At 35.0% G+C, this 17,654-nt stretch overlaps 1 protein-coding gene across 1 annotated transcript in view; it reads right to left on the reverse strand.

Annotated features, from left to right (window-relative positions):
- MYH1 (myosin heavy chain 1) overlaps window positions 1-17,654 on the reverse strand; it is a 41,800-nt gene that overhangs the window by 8,740 nt on the left and 15,406 nt on the right. Inside the window, exons 16-30 of the mRNA XM_007482985.3 lie at window positions 16,498-16,807; window positions 16,320-16,393; window positions 15,471-15,558; window positions 15,264-15,381; window positions 14,695-14,818; window positions 14,466-14,602; window positions 13,999-14,254; window positions 11,891-12,133; window positions 11,609-11,785; window positions 9,929-10,074; window positions 9,738-9,828; window positions 9,259-9,648; window positions 8,008-8,134; window positions 5,405-5,523; window positions 5,097-5,293 (exon numbers count right to left, since the gene is read on the reverse strand). Of these exons, the coding sequence (XP_007483047.1) occupies window positions 5,097-5,293; window positions 5,405-5,523; window positions 8,008-8,134; window positions 9,259-9,648; window positions 9,738-9,828; window positions 9,929-10,074; window positions 11,609-11,785; window positions 11,891-12,133; window positions 13,999-14,254; window positions 14,466-14,602; window positions 14,695-14,818; window positions 15,264-15,381; window positions 15,471-15,558; window positions 16,320-16,393; window positions 16,498-16,807 (2,597 nt within the window). The remainder of the gene's footprint in view (window positions 1-5,096; window positions 5,294-5,404; window positions 5,524-8,007; window positions 8,135-9,258; window positions 9,649-9,737; window positions 9,829-9,928; window positions 10,075-11,608; window positions 11,786-11,890; window positions 12,134-13,998; window positions 14,255-14,465; window positions 14,603-14,694; window positions 14,819-15,263; window positions 15,382-15,470; window positions 15,559-16,319; window positions 16,394-16,497; window positions 16,808-17,654) is intronic.

Consider the following 17,654-nt stretch of genomic DNA (forward strand, 5'->3'; position numbering starts at 1 on the left):
AGACCAGATCTGAACAGAAAATTTGATGTCCAAGCACAGAACTCGAGAGAATCATCAAAAGGTAAATAAAAAAGAGGGGAAAAAGAAAAACAAAACAAAACAAACAAACAAACAAATTTTTAAGGGACTCAATAATAAGACAAGAGGTCATTGGTAACTCTTAAAAACTATTGCTATCATCTGGACAGGTAGAATAATTACATGTAGAGGGAACAGTGACAAACTGTATAGGATGAAAGGACAAGACATAAATAGGTATATAGATATATGCATGTATAAACATATATACACGTGTGTAAGTATATATATATATAAATATATATATACACACACACAACTAGGGCTAAAAAAAGAGACTAATACTAAAAGAAATGGGAAAAGAAACAAATGGGGGTAAATTTACATGCCACAAAGAAGCTCATGGCAGGAGGGGGGAGAACATCAATACACTGGAAGGGTAAAGAGTTTGGAGATAGGAAATACTCAACTCTTATGAGCTTTGAAATTGACCCAAAGAGGGAACAACAATCCAATCCATTGGGGCAGAGAATAGATTTATGCCCTATAGGGGAGTAGAAGGGGAACAAATGGACTGTTGGGGAGGAAAGCAGTACAAGGGAGGGAGAGAGTGGGGGGGGCAATTTTAGAAAGACTACAGGGAAAATAAAGGGGGAATAAGAAGGTAGGGGGTAGAAAGGGAAGTAAAATAAGGATGGGAACTACAGGGATTGACTAAAAATAAACATTGGTGTAGAAGGAAATAGTGAAAGAAGACAAGGCAGGACCAGGAGTAGAAATCAGAATGCTGGGAAATACACAGCTAGTAATCATAACTCTGAATGTGAATGGAATGAACTCACCCATAAAAGCAAGCGAATAGCAGAGTGGATTAGAATCCAAAACCCTAGCATATGCTGTTTACAAGAAACACATATGAGGAAGGTAGATACGCATTGGGTGAAAGTAAGAGGATGGAGCCAAATTACTGGGCATCAACTGATGAAAAGAAGGCAGGAGTCGCAATTATGATATCTGATAAAGCCAAAGTAAAAATAAATCTAGTTAAAAGATATAGGGAAGGTAATTATGTCCAGATAAAAGGTAGTATAGGCAACTCAGTATTCAACATATATGCACCAAATTGCATAGCATCCACATTTCTAAAGGAGAAACTAGAGGAGCTCAAGGATGAAATAGATAGAAAAACTATACTAGTGGGAGACCTGAAACTTCCTCTAACTGAACTAGATAAATCAAACCAAAAAATAAATCTGAAAGAGGTAAGAGAAGTGAATGAAATCTTAGAAAAACTAGAGTTAGTAGACATGTGGAGAAAAATAAATAGGGACAAAAAGAAATATACTTTCTTTTCAGCAGCACATGGTACATTAAAAAAATTGACCATAAAAACATTGCAAATGAGTGCAAAAGAGCAGAAATAATAAATGCAACCTTCTCAGATCACAATGCAATGAAAATAATAATTAGTAAGGGTACATGGAGAGGTAAATCAAAAATTAATTGGAAAGTATCTATACAATTCTCCAGAACCAGTTAGTTAAAGAACAAATCATAGAAACAATTAATAACTTCATTGAAGAAAATGACAATGATGAGACATCTTTTCAAAACCTATGGGATGCAGCCAAAGCAGTACTCAAGTGGAAATTTATATCCTTGAGTTCATATATTAACAAATTAAGAAGGGCAGAAGTTAATGAATTGGGTAGGCAAGTTAAAAAACTAGAAAGCAAACAAATTAAAAATCCTCAGATGAAGACTAAATTGGAGATCCTAAAAATCAAAGGGGAAATTAATAAAAATGAAAGTCAAAGAACTGTTTATTTAATAAATAAGACTTGAATCTGGTATTGTGAAAAAACAAATAAACTAGACAAAGTACTAGTCAGTCTAATTAAAAAAAGGAAAGAAAAAAAATAAAATTGACAGTATCCAAGATGAAAAGGGAGACCTCACCCCAATGAAGAGGAAATTAAGGCAATCATTAAAAACTACTATGCCCAATTATATGGCAACAAATATGGTGATCTAGGTGAAATGGAGGAATACTTACAAAAATATAAATTGCCTAGACTAACAGAGGAAGAAATAAATTACCTAAACAACCCCAAATCAGAAAAAGAAATTGAACAAACCATCAAAGAACTCCCTAAGAAAAAATCCCCAGGTCCAGATGGATCAAACATTCAAAGAACAACTAATCCCAATGTTATACAAACTATTTGACAGAATAAGCCAAGAAGGAGTTCTACCAAATTCATTTTACACCACAAACATGGTACTGATCCCAAAGTCAGGCAGGTCAAAAACAGAGAAAGAAAACTATAGACCAATCTCCTTAATGAATAAAGATGCAAAAATCTTGACTAGGATACTAGCAAAAAGACTCCAACAAGTCATCACAAGGGTTACTCATTATGACCAGGTAGGATTCATACCAGGAATGCAAGGATGGTTAAATATTAGGAAAATCATCCACATAATTGACCATATTAACAAGCAAACTGACAAAAATCATATAATTATCTCAATAGATGCAGAAAAATCCTTTGATAAAATACAACACCCATTCCTATTGAAAACACTAGAAAGTATAGGAATAGAAGGGTCTTTCCTAAAAATAATAAACAGTATATATCTAAAACCACCAGCAAACATCATCTGCAATTCTGATAAACTAGATACATTCCCAATAAGATCAGGAGTTAAACAAGGATGCCCATTATCTCCCCTATTATTTAACATTGTACTAGAAACACTAGCAGTAGCAATTAGAGAAGAAAAAGAAATTGAAGGTATTAAAATTGGCAATGAGGAGACCAAGCTATCACTCTTTGTGGATGATATGATCGTTTAAAGAATCCTAGAGAATCAACCAAAAACCTAGTCGAAATAATCAACTACTTTAGCAAAGTTGCAGGATACAAAATAAACCCACATAAGTCATCAGCATTTCTGTATATCTCCAACCCATCTCAGCAGCAAGAATTAGAATGAGAAATTCCATTTAAAATCACCCTAGACAATATAAAATACTTAGGAATCTGTCTGCCAAGACAAACACAGGAATTATATGAACACAACTACAAAACACTCTCCACACGATTAAAACTAGATCTAAACAACTGAAAAAACATTGATTGTTTATGGGTTGGATGAGATAACATAATAAAAATGACAATCCTACCCAAATTAATTTACTTATTTAGTGCCATACCCATTGAACTACCAAAAAACTTCTTTACGAAATTAGAAAAAAAAACATAACAAAGTTCATTTGGAAGAACAAAAGATCAAGGATATTCAAGGAAATCATGAAAAAAAAATGCAAAGGAAGGTGGCCTTGCAGTCCCAGATCTTAAACTATACTATAGAGCAGTGGTTATCAAAACAATTTGGTACTGGCTAAGAGACAGAAAGGAGGATCAGTGGAATAGACTTGGGGTAAGTGACCTCAGCAAGACAGGCTATGACATGTCCAAAGATCCCAGTTTTTGGGACCAAAACCCACTTTTTGATAAAAACTGCTGAGAAAATAGGAAAACAGTATGGGAGCCATTAGGTTTGGATCAACATCTCACACCCTACACCAAGATAAACTCAGAATTGGTGAATGACCTGAATATAAAGAAGGGAACTATAAGCAAATTAGGTGAACATGGAATAGTATACTTGTCAGATCTTTGGGAAAGTAAAGACTTTAAAACCAAGCAAGAGCTAGAAAAAATCACAAAATGTAAAATCAATAATTTTGATTACATCAAATTAAAAAGGTTTTGTACAAACAAAACTAATGCATCCAAAATTAGAAGGGAAGCAACAAATTGGGAAATAATCTTCATTACAAAAACCTCTGACAAAAGTCTAATTACTCAAATTTATAAAAAGCTAAACCTGTTGTACAAAAAAATCAAGCCATTCTCTGATTGAAAAATGGGCAAGGGACATGAATAGGCAATTTTCAGTTAAAGAAATCAAAACTATTAATAAGCACATGAAAAAGTGCTCTAAATCTCTTATAATCAGAGAAATGCAAATCAAAATAACTCTGAGGTATCACCTCACACCTAGCAGATTGGCTAACATGACAGCAAAGGAAAGTAATGAATGCTGGAGGGGATGTGGCAAAGTTGGGACATTAATTCATTGCTGGTAGAGCTGTGAATTGATCCAACCATTCTGGAGGGCAATTTGGACCTATGCCCAAAGGGCAATAAAAGGTTGTCTGCCCTTTGATCCAGCCATAGCACTGCTGGGTTTATACCCCAAAGAGATAATAAGGAAAAAGACCTGTACAAGAATATTCATAGCTGCGCTCTTTGTGGTAGTAAAAAATTGGAAAATGAGGGGATGTCCTTCAATTGGGGAATGGCTGAACAAATTGTGGTATATATTGTTGATGGAATACTATTGTGCTAAAAGGAATAATAACGTGGAGAAATTCCATGGAGACTGAAACAACCTCCAGGAAGTGATCCAGAGTGAGAGGAGCAGAACCAGGAGAACATTATACACAGAGACTGATACAGTGTGGTACAATCGAATATAATGGACTTCTTCATTAGTGGCAATGCAATGACCCTGAACAACTTGGAGGAACCTATGAGAAAAACCACTATCCACATTCAGAGGAAGAACTATGGGAGTAAAAACACACACAAAAAAAACCAACTGCTTGAATACATGGGTCAAAGGGATACGGTTGGGGATGTAGACTCTAAATGAACATCCTAGTGTAAACAACAATATGGCAATAGGTTGTGATCAAGGACACAAGTAATACCCAATGAAATTGCACATTGGCTGTGGGAAGAGTGGTTGGAGGGGAGGGAGGGAAATAATGTGATTATTGTAACCAAGGAATAATGTTCTAAATTGACTAAATAAACTTATTCATATGGAAAAAATAAATGTCAAAATTGGTAGTTATGGCTCTATGCAATCAACTTCATTCTGTCCCAGGGAGGTCAGGCAACTGTGGAAGCTTGCCTTTCTGATCCAGCATATTTAGGTTTTTAGATCATTTTCTTCACTTATTAACATCATCTCCTTTCCACTAATTCTAGCAAGCATACTTGGCTTCTTCAAGTTCCTCTGTACGCTGAATGGCATCTGTCTCATATTTGGTCCTCCACTGGGCAACCTCACTGTTGGCTTTAGACATTGCCCTCTGTAGCTCGGCCTTGGCTTCCTGTTCCTCTTCATATTGTTCCCGTAACAAGTCACAGTCATGGCGGGATGACTGCAGGGCATGGGCCAGAGCATTTTTGGCCTGTGTAAACAATAAATTTATTTGATTATTGGATATTTAAGCTAAAATGATTGATTCCTCATCAATAAAGAAAATATCTAAACTTAGACTAAGGGAATCACTGAAATCTACCTTTATCTCCTCTTCAAGCTGCCTCTTCAATTCCTCAATTTGTTGAGTAAATGCTTGTTTGCCTCTTGACAGCTGAGAAACTAAAGAGTCTTTCTCATCAAGCTGACGTGAATATTCACCTGTGTATGTGTGTGAGGAAACAAGAACTTAAACAGATTGGAAATATTTATATTTTAAATCAAAAATTAAATAACAGAATAAAAACATTTTCTAATACTTCTTTTTTGAATAAATAACTAGGCTTACAAGGATTTTTGAAGCATAAATCCTCATTCTTACTTCCCAGATACAGAAAATTGGAGTAAATGTGTTTTTTGGAGTAAAAAATGTTATTAAGTTCCTACTGTGTTCAAAACAATGTACCAATATCCTTTATCTTTCTGGGGCATGTGGCCATTTTCCCACAATCTGTGCTGGTTATCCACATAATATTTTAAAAGGGAAGATTTTACGCTGAGTTCATTTACATTCTAATGGGTAGTAGTTGAGGTATAGTAGAAAGAACTTGTGGTTTTAGATGAGTAAAATGTTGGTTCAAAGCTTAGTATTTACTACTTAATGTGCCCTTTTACCTCATTAGGACTCGCTCAAATTTATTTTGTAAAACAAGGAGTTTGTACTAAGGAATTTCTATGTTCTCTGCCAGCTCTGAATGATGGGGTCCTATATAAAAAATGAGGTATGCTCTTGTACAGTGATCCTCAAACTCTGGTCTATGGACTCCAAGACTCTATTGTCCACACAACTCTGATTTTTTAATAGAAATTTATGTGAATAATTGGGAGAAAAGGAATGAAACAAAAAACTGCTTGACTTGGGTTCTCCAGCATTCTAAAGATCACACCCAAGAATATAAAGTCTTTGAGAATAGATATTGTTCAGGACAGCTGGGTGGTTCAGTGGGTTGAGAGCCAGCCCTAGAGATGGGAGGTCCTAGGTTCAAACCTGGCCTCAGACACTTCCTAGCTGTGTGACCCTGGCCAAGTCATCTAATCCCCATTGCCTAGCCCTTAATACTCTTCTGCCTTGGATCCAATACCAAGTATTGATTCTAAGAATAGACATTGTTAAGTCTTGGTATTTATATCATCAGCACCTATTTCAAGGGTTATTGGTCTAGACTAACTGTGTTCTCAAATTTCCAAAAATAGAAAAATAATGAAGTCTGCAAACTCTAGGATATTGAATTTGACTGTGGTTTCTACAAAATTCTGATCAGTGAAGAAAAAGGAAATAATGATCACAAAGAACGTTTTCATTAAGAATACAGGTTCAAACTCTGAGGGATCTATGAGAAAGAACACTATCCACATTTAGAGGAAAAACTGTGGGAGTAGAAACACAGAAGAAAAACAATTGCTTGATTTACATGGGTCAAGGGGGATATGATTGGGGATGGTGACTCTAAATGATGATCCTAGTACAAATATCAACAACATGGAAATAGGTTCTGATCAAGAACACATGTGGAATTCCAAGTGGAATTGCAAGTTGGCTACGGGAAGGGTTGGGGGAAGGGAAGGAGGGAAAGAATATGATTCTTGTTACCAAGGAAAAATGTTCTAAATTGACTAAATAAAATTAAAAAAAAATTAAAAAAGGAATACAGGTTCATAGTAATTAAAGAGGGAGGAAAAAGAATGCATTCAATAGGGGCAGCAAGATTGCTCAGTGCCTTGAGAGCCAAGCCTGGAGACAGGAAGTCCTTGGTTCAAATCAGGCCTAAGGCACTTTCTAGCTTTGCAACCTTGGGTGAGTCACTTAACCCCAATTACCCAGCCTTTACCTTGGAATTGATACTTAGTATGGATTCTAAGAGAAAAAGTAAGGATTTAAAAAAAAAAAGAATACAGGTCATATTAGACTAATGCTACTTGCTTTTTTACAAAGTCTTTCATGCTATTATGCACATGATGGAGAGATGTTAGCAAGATGAGAATGTAATTAGATAGATATAAATTTGAATGACAAAACAAAAAAATAATTTGGTCAATGAAATCTTGGAGAGAAGTTTCTAGTGAAGTCAGTGGATTCTGCTTGCCCTTTTTTTTATTTTAATTTATGATTTTGTGACTTTGATAAAGATAGGAATGTTTATCATATTTACAGATAATACAAAGTTGCAAAGAATATTGCCTGAATATTGCCCACAGAGTCAGAATCTCAAAAAATCTTAATTGCCTAGAACATTTGGCAATTTAAAAGATAAAACATTATAGGAATAAATGTAAAATCCTATACATGGGTTCAAAAAATCAACTCTCCAAGTAAAAGATAGGGAAAGTATGGCTAGAAAACAATTCTTGGAGGAAAATATGTAAGCTTTTTTATTTATAGAATTTGATCCTTGTATGTATCATCTTCCTTTTTTCTACCTCTTACTTTGGAGCTGTCATGCATTTATCATTGATTTTATTCCCTTCCTTCACACCCCTTCCCCTCCCCCTGTGTAAATTGCAAGATCCTTGTTTCATCTATTTATCCCTAGTTCCCAGCAGAATGTATATTGCACATAGTAGCTGCAAAGAAATACTTATTAAGTTGATTTAACAATTGAACTTTTAAAACAATTAGTAGCAAGTAGTCCACAGTAAATGACTTACCAGATTCAGTCTGTAAGCGCCCTCTCTGAGCAGTCAGGTCATTGATCAGGCGCTGCTGTTCCTCTTCCTTTGATTTAAGTTCACTAACTTGATCTTCTAGAGTGCGGCACATTTTTTCAAGGTTGCCCTACATATAAAATTACAGAAACCTTGTGATGTAATGGTAAGAGTGATGAACTGAATTTAAGGATATGGGTTTGATTTTCAACTCTACTAGTTGGAATCCAAACTTGGAAAGCCATTTTACCACTGGGTCTCAGTTTCCTTATTTATAAAAATTAAAGGATTGGATTAAATGATCACAAAACATTTAAATAAAATTGAAATACATTTATCTAAAATTTTTGTAGCAGGCACAATATTTATTTATTAGAAGAATAAAGTATGATATGGTTAGACAGCATGTCTTGTCATCAGGAAAGTCTGGGTTTAAAAATTGTCTCAGAGACATACAGGATGTGTGACACTGGAAAGCCGCTTAAATTCTCAGGGCTCTATAGGTTGAAGAGAATGTGCCAAATTGCTACAACCCTAAGGAGGGGTTGTTGTGGGAGTTAAATAAAATAGTGGAAATTTTAGGTCTGGCCCCAGTTATAAGGTAGCCAGAGTAGGTGGAAAGAGAACTAAACTTAGCAACCAGGAAATAGAAGAGCAAGGTATGGTTCTTTTACTAACTCATATCTCATTGTCTTGGTTTTCTTATCTGAAAAACAGATAATAATATAGTTGCTGCATCTCTAACTAAGTAATTATGAAGGTTTAAAGAAATAATTATAAGGAAATAACTTTAAAATGTTATTAATTTATAAACTCTATGGTATTATTAGTATCTATATTTAGATAATTTAATAATAATAATACATGGTTTTAAAATGAGAAGAATTTCATTTCAAAAATTTTGTTAGAAATGAGATTCAAAAGATGATGAATCCACTATTCATGGAATTGTACTTTTAGTGTAGGGAGGAGCCTCATCTTAGCCAAATTTTTCATTTTATAAAAAAGGAAACTGAGGCCCAAGAGACTGAAGTGGCTTGCCCACTTTCTCTCTTGCCCTCATAATAACTAGCTGTACCTGGTTAGAGAAAAAAGAAATATGATGAATAAATTTATTGCAAAAATTTTCCTTGGGTGAATGATAGCATTGTTTACCTCCAAAAGAATGGTTTTTAATTCTAGAACGTCAGGTATTGTGGGACCTTAAATTACTTCAAGGTAGCTGATTCTGACTGGAGAAAGTCAAGTACCTACCTTAGCTTTGGAGACAATCTCCATGTTACTAGCAAGGTCATCAATCTCCATCTTCATTTCACTCTTCTCCTTCTCCAATTTCTGTTTGACCCTCTGCAGGTTGTCAATTTGTTCCCCAAGCTCAGCCACACTATCCGCATGCTTCTTCCGAAGAGTGGCTGCTGTGGCTTCATGCTGCAGGGTGGCCTCTTCAAGGTCCCTGCGCATCTTCTGGAATTCAGCCTCTCGCTTCTTGTTCATCTCAATCTGAGCTGAAGTTGCCCCACCAGCTTCTTCCAGGCGCTCGCTGATCTCCTCAAGTTCCCTGGATAGATCAGATCGCTGCTTCTCAGCTTTGGCCCGAGAGGCCCGTTCTGCCTCTATTTCCTCCTCCAGTTCTTCAATGCGAGCCTGGGAACAGGGGAAAACACACTCATCAGCCCCTTCCTGTCAGTGGCTGATTCTCTGAGAGTTGAAATCCAGAGAAATGATGACTTTACCTGCAACTCCTTGATCTTCTTCTGCAACTGCATACCCAAAGCTTGTTCGTCTTCTATTTTGCCTTGCAAGTTGCTCATTTCAAACTCTTTCCTTTTAGGAAAACAAGACATGTTTAATATTTTGCATTTGTATTTAAAACTAAAATTTTAAAAGACTCCCCCTTCCAGAAATAGTTTTTGCCACCACTTACTTTTTTAACTTTTCATCCAGCTGCTGTTTGTCATTTTCTACATCCATGATAGATTCTTGAGCCAATTTTAAGTCTCCTTCAAGCTTCCTCTTTGCTCTTTCCAGATCCATGCGGATTTTCTTTTCTTGTTCCAACGAGCCTTCAAGCTAAAGTTAATAATTTAATGAAATATGACAATTCCTGGTAATAGTAGTAATAATAATAATTTCCTAATTCCTAAACCCACTAACCACTCCCTATCTGGACTACTCAGTCCAAAAGTTCTGGTCATCTTTTCTTCTTTCTTGTATTTTTTTTTCTTTTTGCTTTCTTGTCCCATTAGTCATCAAGTTTTACTGATTCTTCCTTTGCACTTTTTTACCTTATTTATTCATATCTCTTCACACAAATTTTAAAAAAATATATATCTGTTATGGACAAGGTACTGAGCTAAGTACTGAGAACAGAGAGACAAAAACAAAATAGCCCTTGACTATATAAATAAAAAAGCATCTTTTATTCAAAGGATAAGGGTTTTATTTGACACACAAATAGGTACATCCTCAGTAAAATCAAGGAGGGAGAGACCAAAAGAATAAAATTGGGATGATGATCAAAAAAGGTTTCATGGAGGAGGTGGCTCCTGAAAGATGAAGATGAGTAAGAAGTGCATTCCAGTCACTGGAAGATGGCCAGTGTCTGGACTGTATTTACTTTGGGAATATATAGAAGCTTAAGATGAAGTGTCAAATTTGGTGAAAAACAAGTAGTTCAGCTTGTTTGAACCATACAGCATATGAAGGAAAATTACTTAAAATGAGGGATAGATAACATAAGTATGGTAATGTAAAAATGTGAGGAAAGGTAGGGAGCCAGACAACAGAGAGCCTTAATGTCAGGGTTAGGAGTTTGCATGTAGTCTTATAGAAAACCATGAAAGGTTTTTGACAAAAGGAGAGATGTGGTCAGTCTTGTACCTTAGAAAAATTATTTTGGCAAGTATGTGAAAGACATTTTGGAGAAGAGAGGCAACTAGAAGCAGTGAAACTAATTAGGAACTGCTCGAATTGTCAACGCAAGAGGTGATGAAGTCCTGAGCTTGGGTGACAACTGGATGGTAGAGAAGGGGATTCACAAAGAAAAAAATTAAAGAGACGTAGAATTTTTAAGACTCTCATGACTTTACAGCAAATCAATCATTACCAACTCTCTAACCCTTTTTAAACTTACTGCTTGTCCAATAAAGTTAACATTTATTTGATCACAGATTTTTTCCTTTAGCAAGATTAAAAAGTCCTTATTTGGAAGGTAATTTGGTGAGTATTGGATGTACAATGGAATAATATTAGACTTGGAGTCTAAGCTCTTCAAAGGACTTGCCCTGTGACCCTCAGCAAGTTATTTCAATATTCAATTTTTTCATTTGTGGAGTGAAAGCTCTAAATTTCCTTTTAGTTCTAGATATCAACCCGAAGTTGTTGGGTTTGTTGTTTTTTGTTTTTTTTTAACACTGAGTAAAAGGTAGGACTGGATGATTTATCCCTTTCTCACATCTCTAACACTCTAGGAATTTGTTTTTCTAAGTATAAAATACTTCTCAGGACCAATAGATAATAGATAAGCATTGAACAATCAAGTAAGCATGATTACATATTGTTTTTCTCAAAAAAGAATATTTTTTCTTTATAATTTTAGGCTTACATCATCCACTTGCTGTTCCAGCTTGATTTTAGCTTTTGTCAGTGTATTCACTTTGTCCTCTTCTGCCTGAAGGTCATCCAGGGTCTGCTGATGGGCCTCTTGGAGAGCTTTCTTCTCTTTGGTAAGCTTAGCAATGGTTTCATCCAGCCCTGCCATTTCCTCTGTAAGGTTTTTCACCTTTATGAGGAAAAATGCTTTTGTATTATTGTGCATTAAGTATCATACTTAAACATATCATAGGCCTACTATAAATTATTTGATTTTCATGGTTGTTATTTGTACCTTGTTCTCTGTAGCATGCTTCTCCTTTTCTACCTTGGCTAGTGTCAGCTCAAGGTCATCAATGTCTTTCTTGAGTTCTGAACATTCATCTTCCAGTTTCCTCTTCTTAGCTGTCAGTTCAGCATTGATCTCCTCCTCATCCTCAGCTCTTTCAGTCACTTCTTTGATTTTAGCCTCAAGTTGGATTTTGGTTTTGATTAACTGGTCACATCTCTCCTCAGCATCAGCCAAGCTATCTGCTTCCTAGAAAGATATTTGATTGTTTTTGTTTTTTATACTGTATGCCAATAACTTACATTTTTTTATTCATTGGTTTATTTGTTTTTTACCTCAGTCACATGTAAATTAAAAATTATCACATAGTTCCATCTGAAGGTCAATATTCATTTAATTGAATTAAATTTTTATCATTAATAAGGTACTGGGTCAAGGAGATATAGACAAACATATAATCTCATAATATTTCCCAAAACATGATCTGTCTATGAATTATTCATAGGAAAACTAGATTAGTAATTTTCTAAAATTCTAGGACTTTATTTCAGAATTCTTAAAGTTAATCATTAGTAACATCTTTTCCTTGTTTCAAATTCATCTTCTGAAAATAATTAGTGCATGGATTTCTTTTACATAGGGATGGTATAGATGTCTTCATTCTTTTTTGGGTAGGTCAAAGGGACCAGGAACTATCAGATGAGGGGCAGAGTAGGTCAGTATTAGAAGGTGTTTCCTAGAAATGGCATGTACCATGGTACCCAATAGAGAAGGGATAGAATCAGAAAGGGTCTCGTTGAAAATATTCTATGTGCTACTCTGGTTTGGAAAGAAGGATAAAGATTTGAGACAAATAACATACATGTTATTCAGGAGGAGAAGGATACTGAAATCTGCTTACTTAATACTAAAATGAAGGGACTGATTATTATGGAGATCAAAAAAGATGATGTATTCACAGCACCATATGAATGTAAACTTCTTTTTCAATTATCAATCATTATTGTGTGAGTATAGAGAGACCAGAAGTCAAAACAGCTATCTAGCTAACCAGAGAACTACTTTATTACTATTGTCAATAATCTTTAGTCACATAAGCTTGTCAACAGCAAATTTATTGAGAGTACATGGCCAGGTCCTCTTTCTCTGGGTGAAAAAAAAGGGGGAAGATGAGCTTACATCTGTTAAGTATTTTATTGGTTACAGAATACTTTCCTATACATTATCTCATTTGATAGTCACAAGAATCTCTGTGAAGGTAAACAATAACAAGGAATGAAAGTCTCCTTTTCTAAGGATCTTTAAGGTTTACAAAGTATCTTCCTTACAACAACGTTTCAGGCTGAGTAGCAGATGAATTGTTCCAGGGTTTGGGAATTAGGCTGACTTATCAATTTGACTGATCAAATTCTGTTTTAGGAAACTACCAGTGATGTGACATCAGCAAAACACCTAATCCCTCTGAGACAATTTCCTGATCTGTAAAAATGGGAATAATATCATCTATTTTATAGGGCTATTGTAAGAATGAAATCAGCTAATATATGTAAAGTACTTTGTAAACAATAAAATCTTAACTAAATTCAAACCTTAAACATAGATAAAATGCTTGCAAAGCATTTTACAAATATTGTTTCATTGGGTCCTCCTTATAACCCTTGGTGTTAGGTACTATTATTATTCTCATTTTTTTAGAGGAAGAAAATGAGGCAGACAGAAGTTAAGTGACTTGTCTAAGGTCACACAGCTGGTACATGTCTAAGGCTGAATTTGAAATCTGTTTTTCCTAATTCCAAGTCTAGTATTCTAACCAGAGTGCCACCTAGCTGCCTCAGAGAAGGAGGTTCAGAGTGGAATCAAATTCAATGCCCATTCTGTTGTCTCTGGAAATCATAGTTCAACCAAACCCTTCTGAATAAAAACGGAATACTACTACACTTTTTCTTTCAGTTAAGAAATGATGCAAATATGAGAAAATTAGTTTCTGATTGCAGGAGACTTGACAAATATTAAAGAAGAAGCAATACAAATAGAAGCATTAGATTTTTTTAAGATTCATGTATTGAAAACTGAATCTATCTCTTAGACTCAGTAAAGTGATGTGTAACACTCACAGATTGAACTTGGAGCTGCAAATCATTTTTCTCTTGCATTAAAGCTACCATTTTTTCCTCTAGTTCTTTTCTTTTAGCCTCTGCCTTTGCAAGGTTTTCTTTAGTTTTCTCAAACTCTTCCTTCATATTGGCCATTTCCTTCTCTGTCTCAGCACTCTTGAGCAAAGGTTTGATTTTGAAGTACAACTTCATCCAAGGCCAATGCTTGACATTCATGAAGGAACGGACATTGTACTGGATACAGAAGATGGACTCTCTGTAATATACAAAAATGAACATGTTCTTTGTTAGATGTGAAAGGGCACAGGGAAAAGATATAGGGAAAAATTTAGGTGATGTAAAAAGCAAAAAAAATCAATAAAGTATATATTTAAAAAATAAAATGTATGTTATATTTATCCAATGTAAAAACAGAACAAGTAGACCAATTATGACTTATGCCAATTAGAATAAATGAATTAGTTTACCTTCTTTCCACCATCTTTTGGTACTCTACTCTTGCTAAGAAACCCCGACACATGGCTTGAGTTCGGGTAATAAGTTGTGCCAGCTTGTCATCTCTCATCTCCTCTAGGAGACCCAGAAGACCAGCTTTGAAGAAGACCTGCATGAAGGAGTCATTACAAATCATTGATTTCATTCTATGAAAATTAGAAACTGAGTGGATTTGGCTTAGGTAAAATTAATAGTTATTACCTTGGTGTGGCCAAATTTATATTGGGTGTGGTCAATATCTATAGACCCAAGAAGCTTCTCGGAAGCCTTCTTGCTATCAATGAATTGTCCTTCAGGAATAGCACTTGCATTTAAGACTTTGTATCTGTTAGAGTAAAACAAATTTATGAAACTGCTGTCATCAATTGATGAATCTTCTCTTTGTCCCACTGTACAAATAGAGCAGACATTAAGCAGTATGATCGTATAATAATGATAGTCTCCTACTTATGGTTTTTGTTATATACTGAAGGTGGTTTAGGTCCCTAGATTTATTGAGCTAAATTTGTCACTAACATCTTATTGCATTGATTTGTCTCTTTTGTTATAAAATCAAAAAAGGGGTCTTTTTTCAGTTCTAAATCTAGAGTTAGAAGGGAAAGTGAAGTCCAGAAAGGAAATGATTTCTTAAAAGGCAGTTAAATCTATCTCATCTGAAGTCAAATCCAGTATTTTCACTATTATGTTTACAATGCTTTTCTTTGAACAGCAGAATTATATTGGTAAGTAACAAATATTTTAGGTTAATTCAGAATGGAAAAAAAGCTGACCTCTGTTTGAAGTCAGCATACAGGATTCGGCTTGGGAATCCTTTCCGGCAGATTCTGATGCCTTCTAGTACACCATTACACCTCAGCTGGTGAAGGACAAGTTCATGTTCCATAGCACCTGAAACAGTTAAAACTCATATGGTTATCATAGCCACAAAATAAGAATCTAAAAGTCAAGCTGTAAATTTTAATTCTTGAGGTTCTTACCAGGAGTTTTGGTTTCATTGGGAATGATACATCGTACAAAATGAGGGTGAGTGCTTCTTAGGTTGGTCATCAGTTTGTTTAAATTCTCCTAGGAGACCATATGATAAGAATAATTGAATTAATATATTGTTTTATTCATATGCCATTAGGTAATTATCATGCTTTGACATAGATTAAGATGAAAAATTTCAAAAAATTGTATTTCGGAGTGACTGAATCTAGTACTGGTTGTGTCATTTACTTCCTGTATGACCTATTTGGCAAATCACTTTTAATATCTCTGGGTCTAAGTTTCTTCATCTGTCAATGAAGGAATTGGACATGGTCAGATCCATTCCATCTCTAAATCTGATCTTGTGCAATCTTGTATTTTCTATACTGAATCTTTATCTATATCCCTGAGTTTGCTAAGTATTAATGAATATATGCCTTTATTCTTTTAATGACTCCCAGCTTTTTATTTTCATCTTTTATTTCTCACTGCTGAAAGATTCTCTCCCAAATCTAATATCATGTCTACATAGCCCTATTCTCCCCACATATCCATGGAATTCTACTCTTTATCAAGTATCAATACATTTTGAATATACTAATCCTGCTGTCTTTGTCTGTTGAGGTCTCTTCTGACTTCCACTGTGATGTGATATCTTTCTACATAATCAATTAAGAATCTATTATTATTATCAATTAAGAATCAATTATTAACTACCTGTTATGTGCCAGGCATTATGTGGGTACTTACACAATACAGTATTCATATCTATAGATTATGTAATCTAGTTAATTTTACCCCAACTACATAGTAATTTAAAATTTGAAACATTATAGAGGAAAAAAAGAATATTGTACCCTGAAAAGAGCTGACACAGTCTGGAAAGAGGAACCCTTCTTCTTACCACCTTTCTTTCCTCCACCACCAGCCTCTAAGAGGAAAAAAAAAACTCATGTAATTAAAGTACATTTCTTCTAAGGTAATTGTAGCTTGTATCATATAAATATAACAAAATGTTAATTATACAGAAATTACCTGCTTCAGCAGCAGCTGCTCCAGAAAAGAGGAATGCCAAAGTTTTCATTGAAGATTTCTGGTACAGTCCAACCACGGTCTCATTCAGGGGGTCCTTGTTCTTATCCAGCCAACCAGCAATGTTGTAGTCCACAGTTCCAGCATAGTGTACCAGTGAGAAGTGGGCCTCAGCCTTTCCTTTAACAACCTTGGGTTTCTGGAAGTTGTTGGATTTGCCTAGATGCTGCTCATACAGTTTGTTCTTGAAAGAAGTGTCTGTTGCCTTGGGGAACATACACTCTTCCTCCAGGATGGAGAAAATGCCCATTGGCTGAAAGAAGGACAACAGATATAGCCTGAGTTGAAGCTGAAGTGAAAGATATGACATGGTATATAGGCAAGTACTCTGGATTTTTATTGAGAAGACCTGAGTAACTTTTGACAAACCACTGCTTCCTGGGCTTCAGTTTCCTTATCTTTTTTGTAAAATAAAAGAGTTGGATTATGTGGACTATGATCTTTGATGACCCTTGCAGCTCTAAATTTATGATTCTCTGATTTTGTATGTAGAATATATATAAATAATAGTGTAAGTTCATTAATATTAACCAAGGTAAATGTAAATGTGTCTTGGGTGAAGTTCCAAGGATCTGCCATGTTTATAAAAAATAAACAAAACAATTTTTTGAAAGGCCTTAGATTACAAGGTCCAAATACCCCAATTTCCATTAAAATTCACCTAAAATGCAAAAAAAAAAAATTCTCATATACAAAAATCAAAAAATTCCACCTTTTTAGAGAAAAGAAAACCTATCTACCTACCTATGTATTTATATATATATATATTTAAGTATTATTTACAGATTACATTAAAATATAATAATAGATGCTAATATTTATATGATACTTAACTATGTGCCAGGCACCGTGCTAAGTACTTTGTAATTATTATCTTGTTTGATCCTTGCAACAGCCCAAGGGAAAATAGATACTAGTCTTGTCCCCATTTTACAGATGAGGAAACTGAGGCATAGGTGGTTTTTTTTTTTTATGACTTGCCTAGGTTCATGGATAATAAATGTCTGAGGCTGGATTTGAGCTCATGACTTATGTCTTCCTGACTCTAGGCCCATCCCATTATTTACTCTGCCATCTAACTTCCCCTAGAAAACACATTC

This window comes from Monodelphis domestica, chromosome 2, assembly GCF_027887165.1.
Source record: "Monodelphis domestica isolate mMonDom1 chromosome 2, mMonDom1.pri, whole genome shotgun sequence".
Classification (NCBI taxonomy): domain Eukaryota; kingdom Metazoa; phylum Chordata; class Mammalia; order Didelphimorphia; family Didelphidae; genus Monodelphis; species Monodelphis domestica.